The following is a 16,435-nucleotide window of genomic DNA, read 5'->3' on the forward strand; positions in this document are numbered from 1 at the left end:
GTTCAGAATTGAAGAAATGATGGATGGTTCTAAATACAGGGAAATTCTTGAGGGGAATCCTGTTTCAGTCTTCCAGAGATTTGAGACTGGGACAGAGGTTCACCTTCCAGCAGGACAATAACCCTGAGCATACTGCTAAAGCAACACCCGAGTCTTTTAACTTCTTATGGTATAGGGGACGGTTGCGTCCCACTTTGGCAAAAACCAGGGAAAATACATCGCAACAAATTTTAAAAAATGATATAAAAATCACACTTTCATTAAATCACACATAAAAGATACTCAATTAAAAAGGCTTTTCGGCGAAAGCATAAGAAGCTATTATCTGATGATAGCACAACAGTAAACAAAGAGGGTAGCATGTTTCAAACCTGCAGGCACTACACAAAACGCCAAAATTAAATTACCTTTGACAAGCTTCTTTTTTTGGCACTTCAATATGTCCCATAAACATCATAATTGGTCCTTTTGTTCGATTAATTCTGTCCATATATATCCAAAATGTCAATTTATTTGAAGAGTTTGATCCAGAAAATAACATCTTCCAAAATGTGCAACTTCACTACAAAATATTGAAAAAGTTGCCTATATATTTTGCCAAAATATTTCAAACTACTTTTGTAATACAACTTTAGATATTTTTAAACATTAATAATCGATCAAATTGAATACGGGTCTATCTGTTTTCAATAGAGGACGAGAGGAAACTAACGCTACTGTTCATGTCTTGGCCAACTCTCAACAGTGTTACCCAGTTCCTAGATGGCCTACCTCTTCATTGCACAAATTAATAACCTCAACCAAATTCCAAAGACTGGTGACATCCAGTGGAAGTGGTAGGAACTGAAAACAAGTTCATAAGAAACATCGTTTGCCAATGAGAACATGATTCAAACAATTTTAGATACTTCAGGGTGTCTTCTATCCAAATCTACTAATAATATGCATATCTTATATGCTTGGCATGAGTAGCAGGAAGTTGAAATTGGGCACGCTATTTATCTAAAAGTGAAAATGCTGCCCCCTTAAGATACCTTAAGATGTTAAGAGGAAACATTTAAATGTCTTGGAATGGCAATTGGTGAAGTGAAATGAAAAACATTCTTGCTTAAAAAAAAATAAAAAAAATGTAACTTGAACTTGAAGGTGCTGGAGCTGTTTTGCCTTGAAGAATGGGCAAAAATCCCAGTGGCTAGATGTGCAAAGCTTATAGAAATACTCCAAGAGACTTGCAGCTGTAATTGCTGCAAAAGGTTGCTCAACAAAGTATTGACTTTGGGGGGGTGAATAGTTATGCACGCTCATGTTTTCTTGTTTGTTTCACAATAAAAAAAATATCTTGCATCTTCAAAGCTGTAGGCATGTTGTGCAAATCAAAAGATACAAACACCCAAAAAATCTATTTTAAATCCAGGTTGTAAGGCAACAAAATAGGAAAAATGCCAAGGGGGTGAATACTATTTTATTTTTATTTTGTATCAATATTGGCTTATACTTGCAGCTGACTTGCAGCTGACTTTCGCTGAAGTACAAGTGTAGACCTGGTTTGTCTGAATTTTGAGGCTTGGGCACTGGGCACTGGGCACCTGTTTTATATGAGTGGTCATGGATGTACCTGGTTGATATGAGTAATGGGGAGTATGGGTGCACAAGACTCATACAGGTAATGGGTCATAGATGGATGTATATTGCCAATTAAAATCCTTTCTGGCAAGTCTGTGGTCGGAAATAAATGAATGGGTCTGGGGCACATGTGTTATACAACTGTACTATGAGTTTATCTATGAAAGTATTAGTGTATACAGGTCAGAGATCACAGGACTAAGATATGCATTTAACAGGGTTGGGGTGTGCAGAGAATAGCTGGAAACAGGTTACTGTTGGTGACTTGAGGGATACAGGCCTAAGGAAATCAGGACTGAGATAGGCAAGGAACTTGGAGGAGGTTTATTGGCAAAGGCATTTAGTGTTAGGATACGAGTGCACTGGTACTTGATTTTATCCATATTAGGGTGTGGGTGTTAGGGTTAGGCCATCGGGGTAATTGGGTTTACATGTGTATGTGTGCATATATATATATTGGGGCTGAGGAATAGGAATGTCTGTTAATGTTATTATAGGCACTGTATGTTCACCGGTCACATTTGTGACTGTAAATAAAAACATACTTTTCTACATAATCTTTTCTATTTTTTAAAAAAGTAATAGGGATTACATGTTAGGGTTACTAATGGCATGAGATTTGCATAGTGGCATGTCCAGGAACAATTTGGGAACAAATGGATTAATTATGAACATAATAAAATAGCATTTATAATAGCTTGTTCATTAAAGTTATTATACAGTGTAACCAAGTATACTTCTATATGACTATGTTATCCACACAAAGCCTAATTTGAGGTAATTTTTTACTTTTGGTGTCCTGTTTGCATTCATAAAGCCTTTTTAACACCTGCATAATTTGCCGTTGATCATAATTATTGATAACTTTAAATGACAAATGTTATGTGTTATATAGCTGTTATAAAGTTTCTATGAATGCTTAAGGGAAAGGGGTCAGTTGTACATCTGAATGCCTTCAACTGAAATGTGTCTTCTGCATTTAACCCAACTTCTCTGAATCAGAGAGGTGCGGGAGCCTGCCTTAAATCGACATCCACGTCTTTGGTGCCCTGAGAACTGTGGGTTAACTGCCTTGTTCAGGGGCAGAACAACATATTTTTACCTTGTCAGCTCGGGGATTCGATCCAGCAAACTTTTGGTTACTGGCCCAATGCTCTAACCACTAGGTTAGAGCAGTAAAGTGCAACCTTATTGGTAACAGGTGACTGATAATTACAATGGATAGTTTGCAGCTATGGATTTTATAAATGACTATCAAAATGATTCATGCACATGTTTTTTTGGTAGATTTACTTTATGGCTCCAAAGAGTTTCATGCAGCCAAATTCAGAGAGTCTTGTCTATTGACAGCAGCAGGCTGGATATGGACAGCCGCGGTATGTCCTGGATAGTTACGTTAAGATAAAGTGTTATGAAATGTTTCTGGACCAACAAAACAGCGGGTCTTAGAGGCCTGGGATGTGTTAAGTATGGGGTGGGTGGAGGGACACACTAAACCACCAGCATTGGCCTTAAGAGGGCTGAGAGAGCGAGAGGGCTGAGAGAGCGAGAGGGCTGAGAGAGCGAGAGGGCTGAGAGCGAGAGGGCTGAGAGAGAGAGAAGAGAGCAAGAGAAGAGAGCAGAGAGAGCAGAGAGAGAGATTAGGCCCATATGTTATTTTTCCACCACCACAAAAGGAGCTTTAGGAGAGATATGATAGGATCTAATAAAGCTGTTTTACTGTGGGAGGTATAGAAACCAGGAGGGAGAGAGACAAACGCTAGGTGAGAGGGAAAGGTGGAGAAAGAGGGGGAGAGAATGGGGGGTTGGAAATAGACAGGAGAAAGAGGGTCCAGAAGAGAGAATGAGAGAAAAGCACAATAAGAGACGATAAGAGCCAGGGCAGTGAGAGAAAGTAACAAATGCCAGTAAAGAGAGAGAAGAGACATCTCTGTCTATGACATCATATTTATGGCAAATTGAGGAACAAAAGGAAAGTAAATCTGCTTTGAAAGTTGATCAACTTGTAATATCACTTTGAGAAAAGGGCCTTTGAATGTTTTGGTACCTACTGGAGAGCTCTTCTTTGTCTACACCTATCAGCATCATTCACACACACTTAAGCTTTAGCCCCCACCCAAACTCTGACCATTTTACCCAACCTAGCAGAGCTGGTCAGACAGTTTTCATGTTATCCAGGGCATTGGTGACTGTAACTGTGCTGCTAGCAACAATTTAATTATAATTGTTTTACTGACACTGGCCAATGTCAACGGGTGTTGAGCATTCATAAGTTCATCCATTGTTCTGCACTCCGGCACACTCAGGCAAGAGTGCTCTGAAATCGGAGTAGATGGCCAGATTAAGTTTACGAACACACCCCAAATGGTTATTTGCATAGTGGAGTCTTTTGTTAAGACATATTGAACCCGGCATCACAATGAACCATTATCCCAACTCATGTTACTACCCTGCATGAATCTGCAGGTAGCTAATCAACCAGGATCAATATTAGCTAGCTAACATTAGGCTATAGCTAGACAAGCAAATGGCTCTGATATACAAATAATAAGATCACACACGTAACGTTAGCAAGCGAGCCAACCAGCTAACGTTAGCTAGCTAACAGTACACATTCATTTGAAATGAAACCACTTTCTGTTAAAATTAGAAATGTGTCATGTTTGAAAATGTAGCTAGCTAGACTATCTTATCCTATACATCATAGATGCACGCGTCTCCTGTTACGGATGCCATGGTTGCCGTTAGTTTGAAGATGTAATCCGGAGACAGGTGTTTTCTCCATCTCCTTAGCTATTGTACTCAAATTCTACTGATTTCAAAACTCGGTCCTCTACTGGTGAGCAACATTTGTGCAGTTTTACTACGCGATTCATAAAAAAAGAAGCGTTAGACAGGTTTACCTACACACACTGACCAACTTAAAAAAATGTTTACATTCAAACTTCTCCTGTGAAGTAGTGACCGACGACATACGCCTAGTTTCCTGAAATGGGTCACATATTAATTCCCATGAGTTTAAATTGAGATGTTCAATGAGCAGGTGTCCACATACTTTGTGATATTTTTTTATTTTTCTATATAAAAATAAAAAATTCCCTTTATTTAGCAGGTAGACCAGTTGAGAACATGTTCTCATTTACAACTGCAACTTTTTATTTATTTCACCTTTATTTAACCAGGTAGGCTAGTTGAGAACAAGTTCTTATTTGCAACTGCGACCTGGCCAAGATAAAGCATAGCAGTGTGAACAGACAACACAGAGTTACACATGGAGTAAACAATTAACAAGTCAATAACACAGTAGAAAAAAAGAGAGAGTCTATATACATTGTGTGCAAAAGGCATGAGACGAATAATTACAATTATAACACGAGTAACACGAGTGATAAATGATCAGATGGTCATGTACAGGTAGAGATATTGGTGTGCAAAAGAGCAGAAAAGTAAATAAATAAAAACAGTATGGGATGAGGTAGGTAAAATTGGTTGGGCTATTTACTGATGGACTATGTACAGCTGCAGCGATCGGTTAGCTGCTCAGATAGCAGATGTTTGAAGTTGGTGAGGGAGATAAAAGTCTCCAACTTCAGCAATTTTTGCAATAAGTTCCAGTCACAGGCAGCAGAGAACTGGAACGAAAGGCGGCCAAATGAGGTGTTGGCTTTAGGGATGATCAGTGAGATACACCTGCTGGAGCGCGTGCTACGGGTGGGTGTTGCCATCGTGACCAGTGAACTGAGATAAGGCGGAGCTTTACCTAGCATGGACTTGTAGATGACCTGGAGCCAGTGGGTCTGGCGACGAATATGTAGCGAGGGCCAGCCGACAAGAGCATACAGGTCGCAGTGGTGGGTGGAATAAGGTGCTTTAGTGACAAAACGGATGGCACTGTGATAAACTGCATCCAGTCTGCTGAGTAGAGTGTTGGAAGCTATTTTGTAGATGACATCGCCAAAGTCGAGGATCGGTACAATAGTCAGTTTTACTAGGGTAAGTTTGGCGGCGTGAGTAGGAGGCTTTGTTGCGGAATAGAAAGCCGACTCTAGATTTGATTTTAGATTGGAGATCTTTGATATGAGTCTGGAAGGAGAGTTTGCAGTCTAGCCAGACACCTAGGTACTTATAGATGTCCACATATTCAAGGTCAGAACCATCCAGGGTGGTGATGCTAGTTGGGCGTGCGGGTGCAGGCAGCGAACGGTTGAAAAGCATGCATTTGTTTTTACTAGCAATTAAGAGCAGTTGGAGGCCACGGAAGGAGTGTTGTATGGCATTGAAGCTCGTTTGGAGGTTAGATAGCACAGTGTCCAAGGACGGGCCGGAAGTGGTGGCCTTCCTGAGCCAGGATTCAGACACGGCAAGGACATCAGGGTTAGTAGAGTGTGCTAAAGCAGTGAGTAAAACAAACTTAGGGAGGAGGCTTCTGATGTTGACATGCATGAAGCCAAGGCTTTTTCGATCACAGAAGTCAACAAATGAGGGTGCCTGGGGATATGCAGGGCCTGGGTTTACCTCCACATCACCCGCGGAACAGAGGAGGAGTAGTATGAGTGTGCGGCTAAAGGCTATCAAAACTGGTCGCATAGAGCGTTGGGGACAAAGAATAAAAGGAGCAGATTTCTGGGCATGGTAGAATATATTCAGGGCATAATGCGCAGACAGGGGTATGGTGGGGTGCGGATACAGCGGAGGTAAGCCCAGGCACTGGGTGATGATAAGAGAGGTTGTATCTCTGGACATGCTGGTTGTAATGGGTGAGGTCACCGCATGTGTGGGAGGTGAGACAAAGGAGGTATCAGGGGTATGAAGAGGGGAACTAGGGGCTCCATTATAAACTAACTAAAACAATGATAACTAACCTGAACAACAGTATACAAGCTAAAACAGTAGATGAGACAACAACAACTAGTCAGCTAGCACAACAACAGCAGGTAAAATGGGGTTGACTAGGCAGAGAGGGTCGGATTAACTACACACAGAGCCTGAGTGCGGCTGGGGCCGAAAGATAAAACATAAACAAGCAGAATGGAGTACCGTGATTAATGGACAGTCCAGCAGGCATCAGCTATGTAGCCGAGTGATCACAGTGTCCAGGGGGCAGCGGTGGATGGGACAGGGAAGCTAGACTGGCGAGTATTATCCAGGATAAAAAAACTGGCTCACAGTGACTAAATAGCTTGTAGCTAGTTAGCTGGTTAGCTTCTGGAGGTTCTTGAATGTGTTCTAAAAATTTAAAATAATAGCGATTCCATATCACATTGGGTGAGGCAGGTTACCGGAAGGTATAATCGAATTAAAAATCGAAAAGAGATTGAAAGTAAATATGGGTCCAGTGTGTGGTTGGGCTGGCTGGGGACGCGGCGATTCAGACAGTTAGCAGGCCTGTGCTAACAAGCTAACAGTTAGTAGGCCTGGGCTAAACAAGCTAGGAGTTAGCAGGCTGAATTAGCAAGCAAGCAGATAGCAAGGGCTAGAAAGTTCGCCTTTGGGGGACGTTGCGATGGGGTTAAGTCTGTTTATGCCTCTTCATGCGGTGACATCGATAGACCGGTCGTGGGTCCGGATATTGTAGCCCAGTAGTATGCTTCGGTGGTAGCACAGGAGCTCTGGCTGGGCTAGCTTCAAGCTAAGTGAATGGAAACGCTAGCCAGGAGTAGTCATCCGGGGTTGCGGTTAGCTAGTTAGCTAGTTGTGAAGATCCAGATAAAAATGTTCCGTTTGCGGTGGGAATCCGGGGATAAAAATAATAGGTCCGTTATGCTCTGGTTAGAGTCGCGTTGTTCGAACTGGCGAGAGCTTTCCGAGCTAAAGGTTAGCTGAGGACCGCTAGCAATGGTTTGCTGACTGATAGCTGGTAGTTAGCTGGCTAGCTTCAGTTGAGGGGTTCCGGATCCGAAGTAAATATAAATACTTTAGAAGAAGAAAAAGCAGATCCACACTACATTGAGTGAGGCGGGTTGCAGGAGAGTATTTAGATGTTGAGGTTTAGCAAAGATGTTTTAAAAGATATGCAAAGAAAAATATGTAAAAAAAACGATATATACAAGGGACACGACACGACAAGACGTCTGACTGCTACGCCATCTTGGAATCCACTCCTGACCAAGATAGAGCAAAGCTGTGTGAAAGAAACAACAACACAGAGTTACACATAAACAAACATACAGTCAATAATACAGTAGAAAAAGTCTATATACAGTGTGTGCAAATGAGGTAGGATAAGTGAGGCAATAAATATGCCATGTTGGCGAAGTAATTACAATATAGCAATTTAACACAGGAATGGTAGATGTGCAGAATATGAATGTGCAAGTAGAGATACTGAGGTGCAAAGGAGCAAGATAAATAAATAAATAAATACAGTATAGGGATGAGGTAATTAGATGGGCTATGTACAGGTCCAGTCATCTGTGAGCTGCTGTGACAGCTGGTACTTAAAGCTAGTGAAGGAGATATGAGTCTCCAGCTTCAGTGATTTTTTTGGATTTCGTTCCAGTCATTGGCAGCAAAGAACTGGAAGGAGAGGCGGCCAAAGGAAGAATTGGCTTTGGGGGTGACCAGAGATATATCTGCTTGAGCACATGCTACGGGTGGGTTCTGCTATGGTGACCAGTGAGCTGAGATAAGGTGGGGCTTTACCTAGCAGAGACTTGTAGATGACCTGGAGCCAATGGGTTTGTCAACGAGTATAAAGCGAGGGCCAGCCAATGAGAGTGTACAGGTCGCAGTGGTGGGTAGTATATAGGGCTTTGTTGACAAAACGGATAGCACTGTGATAGACTGCATCCAATTGGTTGAGTAGAGTGTTGGAGGCTATTTTGTAAATTACATCGTCGAAGTCGAGGATCGGTAGGATGGTCAGTTTTATGAAGGTGAGTTTGGCAGCATGAATGAAGGATGCTTTGGTGCGAAATAGGAAGCCGATTCTAGATTTAATTTTGTAATCTGTTAGTTAACTTGGCTTTCGAAGACCTTAGAAAGGCAGGGTAGGATAGATACAGGTCTAGCAGTTTGGGTCTAGAGCTTTCCAATCTTTGGGGATCTCAGACGATACGAAAGAGAGGTTCAACAAGCTAGAAATAGGGGTTGCAACAATTTCGGCAGATATTTGTAGAAAGAGAGGGTCCAGATTGTCTAGCCCGGCTGATTAGTATGGGTCCAGATGTTGCAGCTCTTTCAGAACATCAGCTATCTGGATTTGGGTGACGGAGAAATGGGGAGGCTTGGGCGAGTTGCTGTGGGGGGTGCAGGTCTGTTGATCGGGGTAGGGTTCCTCCTCTTTCCAAATTTCAAACTCTGTCACAACTGTTCGCATTAGGTTTATAATGGTGTTTTCCGCGAATTGCATTTCAGCAAATGTTTGAAAATTACGTTTTATTAGCTGCTTCATAACAGGAGTAGCACGTTCAATAATAGGCTGTAAACTTTTGAACTGTAAGACGATAGGCTTGCTATTGTTGCAGGTTTCCATTAAGCACTTCATGAAAAATGTCCGGTGCATGCATAGTATCAGAGAGGAATAGGCAAAGCGAGAGGTTTCACTCTCACCAAAATCTGTCCAAAATAAGCTCAATACATTTCTATGGGCATGTTTTGGGACTAAGCTTACCTCCTGCCTGCAAAATAAGCATTGTGTCATTATATACAGATCTCTAATAGTATTTTCTGTTGTCCACTTCATTTTACTGTTTGGAAAAGATTTAACCATTTGTTGACCGGTTAATGAGGGTTGGTTCGTCTGGAGCTAAATTTACTAAAATGTGCATTCCTAAACACAACAAAATGCAGAATATGTCAATGGGGATGAATACTTTCTGAAGGCAGTGTATTGCTGCATGTAGAAATCCACATAATTATATGTATATCATAGAGAACATGGATGTTTGGACAGGTTTCCATCCCCCAAAGATCAAACTTGTGTCTCATGGCAGAGTTTTATGGTATGCATACCAAAGCCACGAACATCACATGACTAATATAGATGTTGAATCATTGATCTGATTTGTGTCTCTCCTCTCTTCTCTAGTCCCCCAAAGTACACCGCTACCCCACGATGGACGCTGTCCCCCTCCTCCTGAGCAAAGTCAAATCTGAACCTCCTGAGGACCTGCTCTCCCATGACCCCCATTTCCAGACGCAGACCGAGCCTGTCGACCTGTCAATCAACAAACCACGCCCCTCCCCCCCATCAATCACCTCCACCACTTCTCCTGTTACTTCCGCTTTCTCTCCGTCCTCGATTTCTTCTTTATCATCATCATCCTCCTCTCCGTCTGTCATCACATCTGCCTCATCTGTGCTCACACCTGGGCCCCTGGTGGCCCCTGGAGCCGGTGTCCAGGGTCATCATCATCATCATCAGCAGCAGTTTTTGCACATCCTGCACCCTGTGCCTCCGCCACCCTCCAGCCCCTTGAACCTGGGAGGGGTACAGGGCATAGGAGGAGGAGTAGGGGGAAAGATGGAGGCCCACCACCTGCATCGTATCCCTGTAGTGGTACAGTCATTGCCCCTCATGTACACCACAGCCGTGCGCTCGCCCTCCAGCCTCCACAACAATGCCATCATGCTACCTCTGCTGGACAATCATAAGAGCCACCATAGCAAAGGTGAGACAAAAAGCAGGCTTGGTCTGTCTGTGTCTTTTCCCTCTCTCTTTATATGCTGTATATACTGAACAAAATTATGAACGCAACATGCAAAAATGTCAAAGACCACTGAGTTACAGTTCCTATAAGGAAATCAGTCAATTGAAATTAATTCATTAGGCCCTAATCTATGGATTTCACATGACTGGGAATGCAGATAATCATCTTTTAAAAAAGTGGTCAGTATCTGGTGTGACCACCATTTGCCTCATACAACGCGACACATCTCCTTCACATAGAGTTGATCAGGCTGTTGATTGTGGCCTTTGGAATGTTCTCCCACACTTCTTCAATGGCTGTATCACTACATCACGATATTATACACATCCAGATCATTCCAAATATGCTCAATGGGTGACATGTCTGGTGAGTATGCAGGTCATGGGAAAACTGGCATATTTTCAGCTTTCAGGACTTGTGTATAGATCCTTGTGACAATGGGCCATGCATTATCATGCTGAAACATGAGGTGATGGTGGCGGATGAATGGCACGACAATGGCCCTCAGGACCTCGTCACGGTATCTCTGCATTCAAATTGCAAATGATAAAATGCAATTGTGTTCTTTGTCCGTAGCTTATGCCTGCCCATATCAAAACCCACCAACACTATGGGTCACTGTTCACAGCAAACAGCTATACGTGCTGTGGCAGTGACCATCGGAGGTGAGAATTTGCCCACTGAAGGGGGTTACGACGCTGAACAGCAGTCAGGTCAAGACCCTGATGAGGACGACGAGCACTCAGATGAGCTTCTCTAAGATGGTTTCTGAGAGTTTGTGCAGAAATTCTTTAGGTTGTGCAAACCAAAGAATGGTGGCTGGTCTCACACCATCCCGCAGGTAAAGAAGAAGGATGTGGAGGTCCATGCCTGGCTTGGGTACACGGGGTCTGCAGTTGTGAGCCCGGTTGGAGGCGGCTTCTAAAACAATTTCTCTAAAACAACGTTGGAGGCGGCTTATTGTCGAGCAATTAGCATGCAATTCTCTGACAACAGCTCTGGTGGACATTCCTGCAGTCAGCATGCATATTGCATGCTCCCTCAAAACTTGAGATATCTGTGGCATTGTGTTTTTGAGTGGCTTCTTGATATGCCACACCTGTCAGGTGGATGAATTATCTTGGCAAAGGAGAAAAGCTCACTAACAGGGATGTAATCAAATGTGTACACAGATTTTGAGCGAAATGAGCTTCTTGTGCATATGGACAATTTCTGGGATATTTTATTTCTGCTCATGTAACATTTGACCAACACTTTAGATGTTGCGTTTATATTTTTGTTCAGTGATTAATACTCCAAATACAGTACCATTCAAAAGTTTGGACAAACCTATTCATTCAAGGGTTCTTGTTTATGTTTTATTATTTTCTACATTGTAGAAAAATAGTGAAGACATCAAAACCAAAAAGGTGTAAAACAAATCAACATATATTTTAGATTCTTTAAAGTAGCTACTCTTTGCGCACTCTGGGCATTCTCTCAACCAGCTTCACTTGGAATGCTTTTCCAATGGTCTTGAATGAGTTCCCACATATGCTGAGCACTTGAAGGCTGCTTTTCCTTCACTCTGCAGTCCAACTCATCCCAAACCACCTCAATTGATTTTTTTTGTATTTTTCCTTTATTTAACTAGGCAAGTCAGTGAAGAACAAATTCTTATTTTCAATGATGGCCTAGGAACAGTGGGTTAACTGTCTTGTTCAGGGGCAGAATTACAGATTGTTACCTTGTCAGCTCAGGGATTCAATCTTGCAAACTTTTGGTTACTAGTCCAACAATCTAACCACTAGGCTACCTGCCGCTGAGGTTGGGTGATTGTGGAGGCCAGGTAATCTAATGCAGCACTCCATCACTCTCCTTCTTGGTCAATTAGCACTAACACAGCCTGGAGGTGTGTTGGGTCATTGTCCTGTTGAAACACAAATGATAGTCCCTCTAAGCACAAACCAGATGGGATGGCGTATCGCTATAGAAGCCATGCTGGTTAAGTTTGCCTTAAATTCTGGTTAAGTGTGCCTTGAGTCACCAGAAAAGCACCTCCCTGGCATCACACTTCCTCCTCCATGCTTCATGGTGGGAACTACACATGCAGCGATCATCTGTTCACCGACTCTGCATCTCACAAAGACACGGTGGTTGGAAAGAAAATCTCACAAAGGACAGATTTCCTCCGGTCTAATGTCCATTGCTCATGTTTCAAGGCAAAGGGTGGCTACTTTTAATTAAGAATCTCAAAAATAAAATATATTTTGTTTTGTTTAACAATTTTTTAGACACTACATGATTCCTTCTGTTATTTCATAGTTATTTCATAGTAAATAGTAAAAATAAAGAACCCCTTGAATGAGTAGGTGTGTCTAAACGTTTGACTGGCACTGTATATACACGTGTGTGTGTGTGTGTGTGTGTGTGTGTGTGTGTGTGTGTGTGTGTGTGTGTGTGTGTGTGTGTGTGTGTGTGTGTGTGTGTGTGTGTGTGTATATATGTGTATGTGTATATATATGTATATATATATGTATATGTGTTTATGTGTGTCAAGAGGTCTGAATACTTCCCGAAGGCACTGTGTGTAATATATATATACAGGTATATACAGTGCCTTCGGAAAGGAATCAGACCTCTTGACTTTTTCCACATTCTGTTACATTACACCCTTATTCTAAAATGGTTATATCATTCCCCCCTCATCAATCTACAGACAATACCTCAAATTAGATTTTTTAGCAAATGTATAAAAGAAACTACAGAAATATCACATTTACATAAGTATTCAGACCCTTTACTAAGTACTTTGTTGATGCACCTTTGGCAGCGATTACAGCCTTGAGTCTTCCTGGGTATGACGCTAGAAGCTTGGTACACCTGTATTTGGGGAGTTTGTCCCATTCCTTTCTGTAGATCCTTTCATGCTCTGTCAGATTGAATGGGGAGCGTCGCTGCACAGATATTTTCAGGTCTCTAAAGAGATGTTTGATCAGGTTCATCTCCAGGCTCTGGCTGGGCCACTCAAGGATGTTCAGAGACTTGTCCCGAAGCCACTCCTGCGTTGTCTTGACTGTGTACTTAGGGTCGTTGACCTGTTGGAAGATGAGACTTCACCCCAGTCTGAGGTCCTGAGTGTTCTTGAGCAGGTTTTCATCAAGGATCTCTCTGTACTTTGCTCTGTGCATCTTTTCCTTGATCCTGACTATTATCCTAGTTCCTGCTTCTGAAAAACATCCCCACAGCATGATGCTGCCACCACCATGCTTCACCGTAGGGATGGTGCCAGGTTTCCTCCAGACTTGTAGCTTGGCATTCAGAGAGTTCCATCTTGGTTTCATCAGACCAGATAATCTTGTTTCTCATGGTCTGAGTCCTTTAGGTGCCTTTTGGCAAACTCCAAGCAGGCTTTCATGTGCCTTTTACTGAAGGGTGGCTTCCTTCTGGCCACCCTACCATAAAGGCTTGATTCTTGGAGTGATGCAGAGATGGTTGTCCTTCTGGAAGGTTCTCCCATCTCCACAGAAGAACTATAGAGCTCTGTCAGAGTGACCATCAGGTTCTTGGTCACATCCCTGATCAAGGCCCTTCTCCCCCGATTGCTCAGTTTTGACGGGCGGCCAGCTGGTTCCAAGCCTGCCAAATTCCTATGTAAACCCAATCCACTTCTCTTCAAAATAAGTTAATAAATATAGTCCAGTTTGAAATGTAAAATAATGTAGGCTTTGAAATTATGTATGTCAATTTTAAAGTGGGTAAGTTTTACACATTTATGATTACTTTTTTAAAATGGCTAATTTTAATGAGCGAAAATACCAACACTTCTCAAAATGTATAGGTAGATGCAAAAATATGATTTTGGCCACAAGAGCACACTAGTTATGGGCTATGGGAGTGATACCCAGAGAGAAATAGGATATACATGTAATAGTACGGGACAGAAGGAAAATAAATGAGACCAAGATTTACATATTCCTTACACTAGGATTCCCCTCTTAGTACTAAGAACAGCTACACCACAAATGGCGACAAGGATTTTGTGGATTTAGTTTGAACCCTTACATTGTTTTTCATGAGTTTATTCTGACCAATTATGGAAATGTCAGCATGACACAAACCTTTCCAGCTAGCTATCAATCTAATAACATATTAGCCAAAAGCTGGGAGAAGTGGATGAAACATTAAGAAAATGTCCTGTTAGCATTGAACATCAAATATAATGCATGGGAACGTGCCATGCTACTCCGCTATTGTGGGGAGAAACTTTTCTATATTTTTTCTACACTTGAAGACACAGGAGATGATAAGTCTGACAAATCTAAAACTGTACTGACTCAATGTTTTTCACCAATGACAAATTTATATTTTTAGGTCTACAAATTCAGACAAACTGTTTAATCCGAGACTGAAATTATTGGTCAATAATATGTTTGCCTGCGTACACTTGCTGCTTCCTATGATTTCCTGATGCTGACTCAGAAATTAGAAGGCAGATTGTTCAAAGTTTCTCATCCAACAAACTGAGGAGACATGCTCTCACGGACCATATAATGACTCTCACAAAGCTCCTGGAAATAGCTTGAATAAATGAAGTATCAGAAATACAAGCACAGGAAATGGAAAAACATCCTGGTACTACCCAGAATAGATCGCAAGGGCCAGCAAGCTCAACAATCCAGGGCTGCACCCACTACTGCACGTCGGTGCACATGCTTTTAACTGTGGCGGTTCATTCCCTCACCAAGGAGAGTGCCCTGCAAATGGCCACACATGCTACAACTGTGGGAAAATTAATTATTTGGCAAAAGTAGATAACCCTGACCCGCACCACAGAAAACTGAACATTCACTTGTGCCTGAAAATACCAAAAACACAGTTAACCCTGATGATGAAAGCCCAGCTATCTCTTTACACGGGTGGATCCAACCATTGCTACTCCTACTGCAGAACCCAGGCAAACCATCCAGGTAAATGGATCACGGTCTTGGCGCAGTCTTGGCTCGGGTTGAAATATGCACATATATGGAGCAATGATATTCACAGATGGATAGGGAGGCACTGGGAATAATCTGGGGTTGCCTTCATTTTCAGCTCTACATAGTCGGACACACCTTCACTGTGATTACTGACAAAAAACAGCTTGTGCGTATCTTTCAACAAACCCTCGTCCTCCCCTCCACCAAGAATGGAAATATGGTTGCTGAAACTTCAAAACTTCACGTTCTCTGTTGTATACAAGGCTGGATCTGGCAACCAAGCAGATAACTTCTCCAGACACTCAGTCCTCAAACAGGGGCCTAATGATATCCATGCCTCAGAGCTAGCAGAAGCTCATGTGCGCTTTGTGGTCAATCACAATGTTCCACGTGCTATGACACTGGCTGAAATCCAAGCAGCAACACAGTCTGAACCATGTCTACTCAGACTAACCAATGGTGTTAGAACAGAACAATGGCACACCCTTCTGGAACACACAGATGACCTACAGTTGAAGTCGGAAGTTTACATACACTTAGGTTGGAGTCATTAAAACTAGTTTTTCAACCACTCCACAAATTTATTGTTAACAACCTATCGTTTTGGCAAGACAGTTAGGGCATCAAAGTAAGTTGTCCAACAATTGTTTACAGATAGATTATTTCACTTATAATTCACTGTATCACAATTCCAGTGGGTCAGAAGTTTACATACACTAAGTTGACTGTGCCTTTAAACACCTTGGAAAATTCCAGAAAATTATGTCATAGCCTATCAGAAGCTTCTAAAGCCAATTTACATCATTTGAGTCCATTGGAGGTGTACCTGTGGATTTATTTCAAAGCCTACCTTCAAACTCAGTTCCTCTTTGCTTGACACAATGGGAAAATCAAAAGAAATCAGCCAAGACCTCAGAAAAAAATTGTAGACCTCCACAAGTCTAGTTCATCCTTGGGAGCAATTTCCAAACACCTGAAGGTACCACGTTTATCTGTACAAACAATAGTACGCAAATATAAACACCAAGGGACCACACAGTCATCCTACCACTTGTCTCCTCGAGATTAATGTACTTTGGTGCGAAAAGTGCATCAATCTCAGAACAACCGCAAAGGACCTTGTGAAGATGCTGGAGGAAATAGGTACAAAATTATCTAAATCCACAGTAAAACGAGTCCTACATCGACATAACCTGAAAGGCT

At 42.1% G+C, this 16,435-nt stretch overlaps 1 protein-coding gene across 1 annotated transcript in view; it reads left to right on the plus strand.

Moving 5' to 3' along the window:
• The window catches only part of LOC118367222 (Krueppel-like factor 12), a 166,126-nt gene that overhangs the window by 76,937 nt on the left and 72,754 nt on the right, over positions 1 to 16,435 (plus strand). Inside the window, exon 3 of the mRNA XM_052493986.1 lies at positions 9,653 to 10,235. Coding sequence (XP_052349946.1) covers positions 9,653 to 10,235 — 583 coding nt within the window. The remainder of the gene's footprint in view (positions 1 to 9,652; positions 10,236 to 16,435) is intronic.

This window comes from Oncorhynchus keta, chromosome 34, assembly GCF_023373465.1.
Source record: "Oncorhynchus keta strain PuntledgeMale-10-30-2019 chromosome 34, Oket_V2, whole genome shotgun sequence".
Taxonomy (NCBI): Eukaryota; Metazoa; Chordata; class Actinopteri; order Salmoniformes; family Salmonidae; genus Oncorhynchus; species Oncorhynchus keta.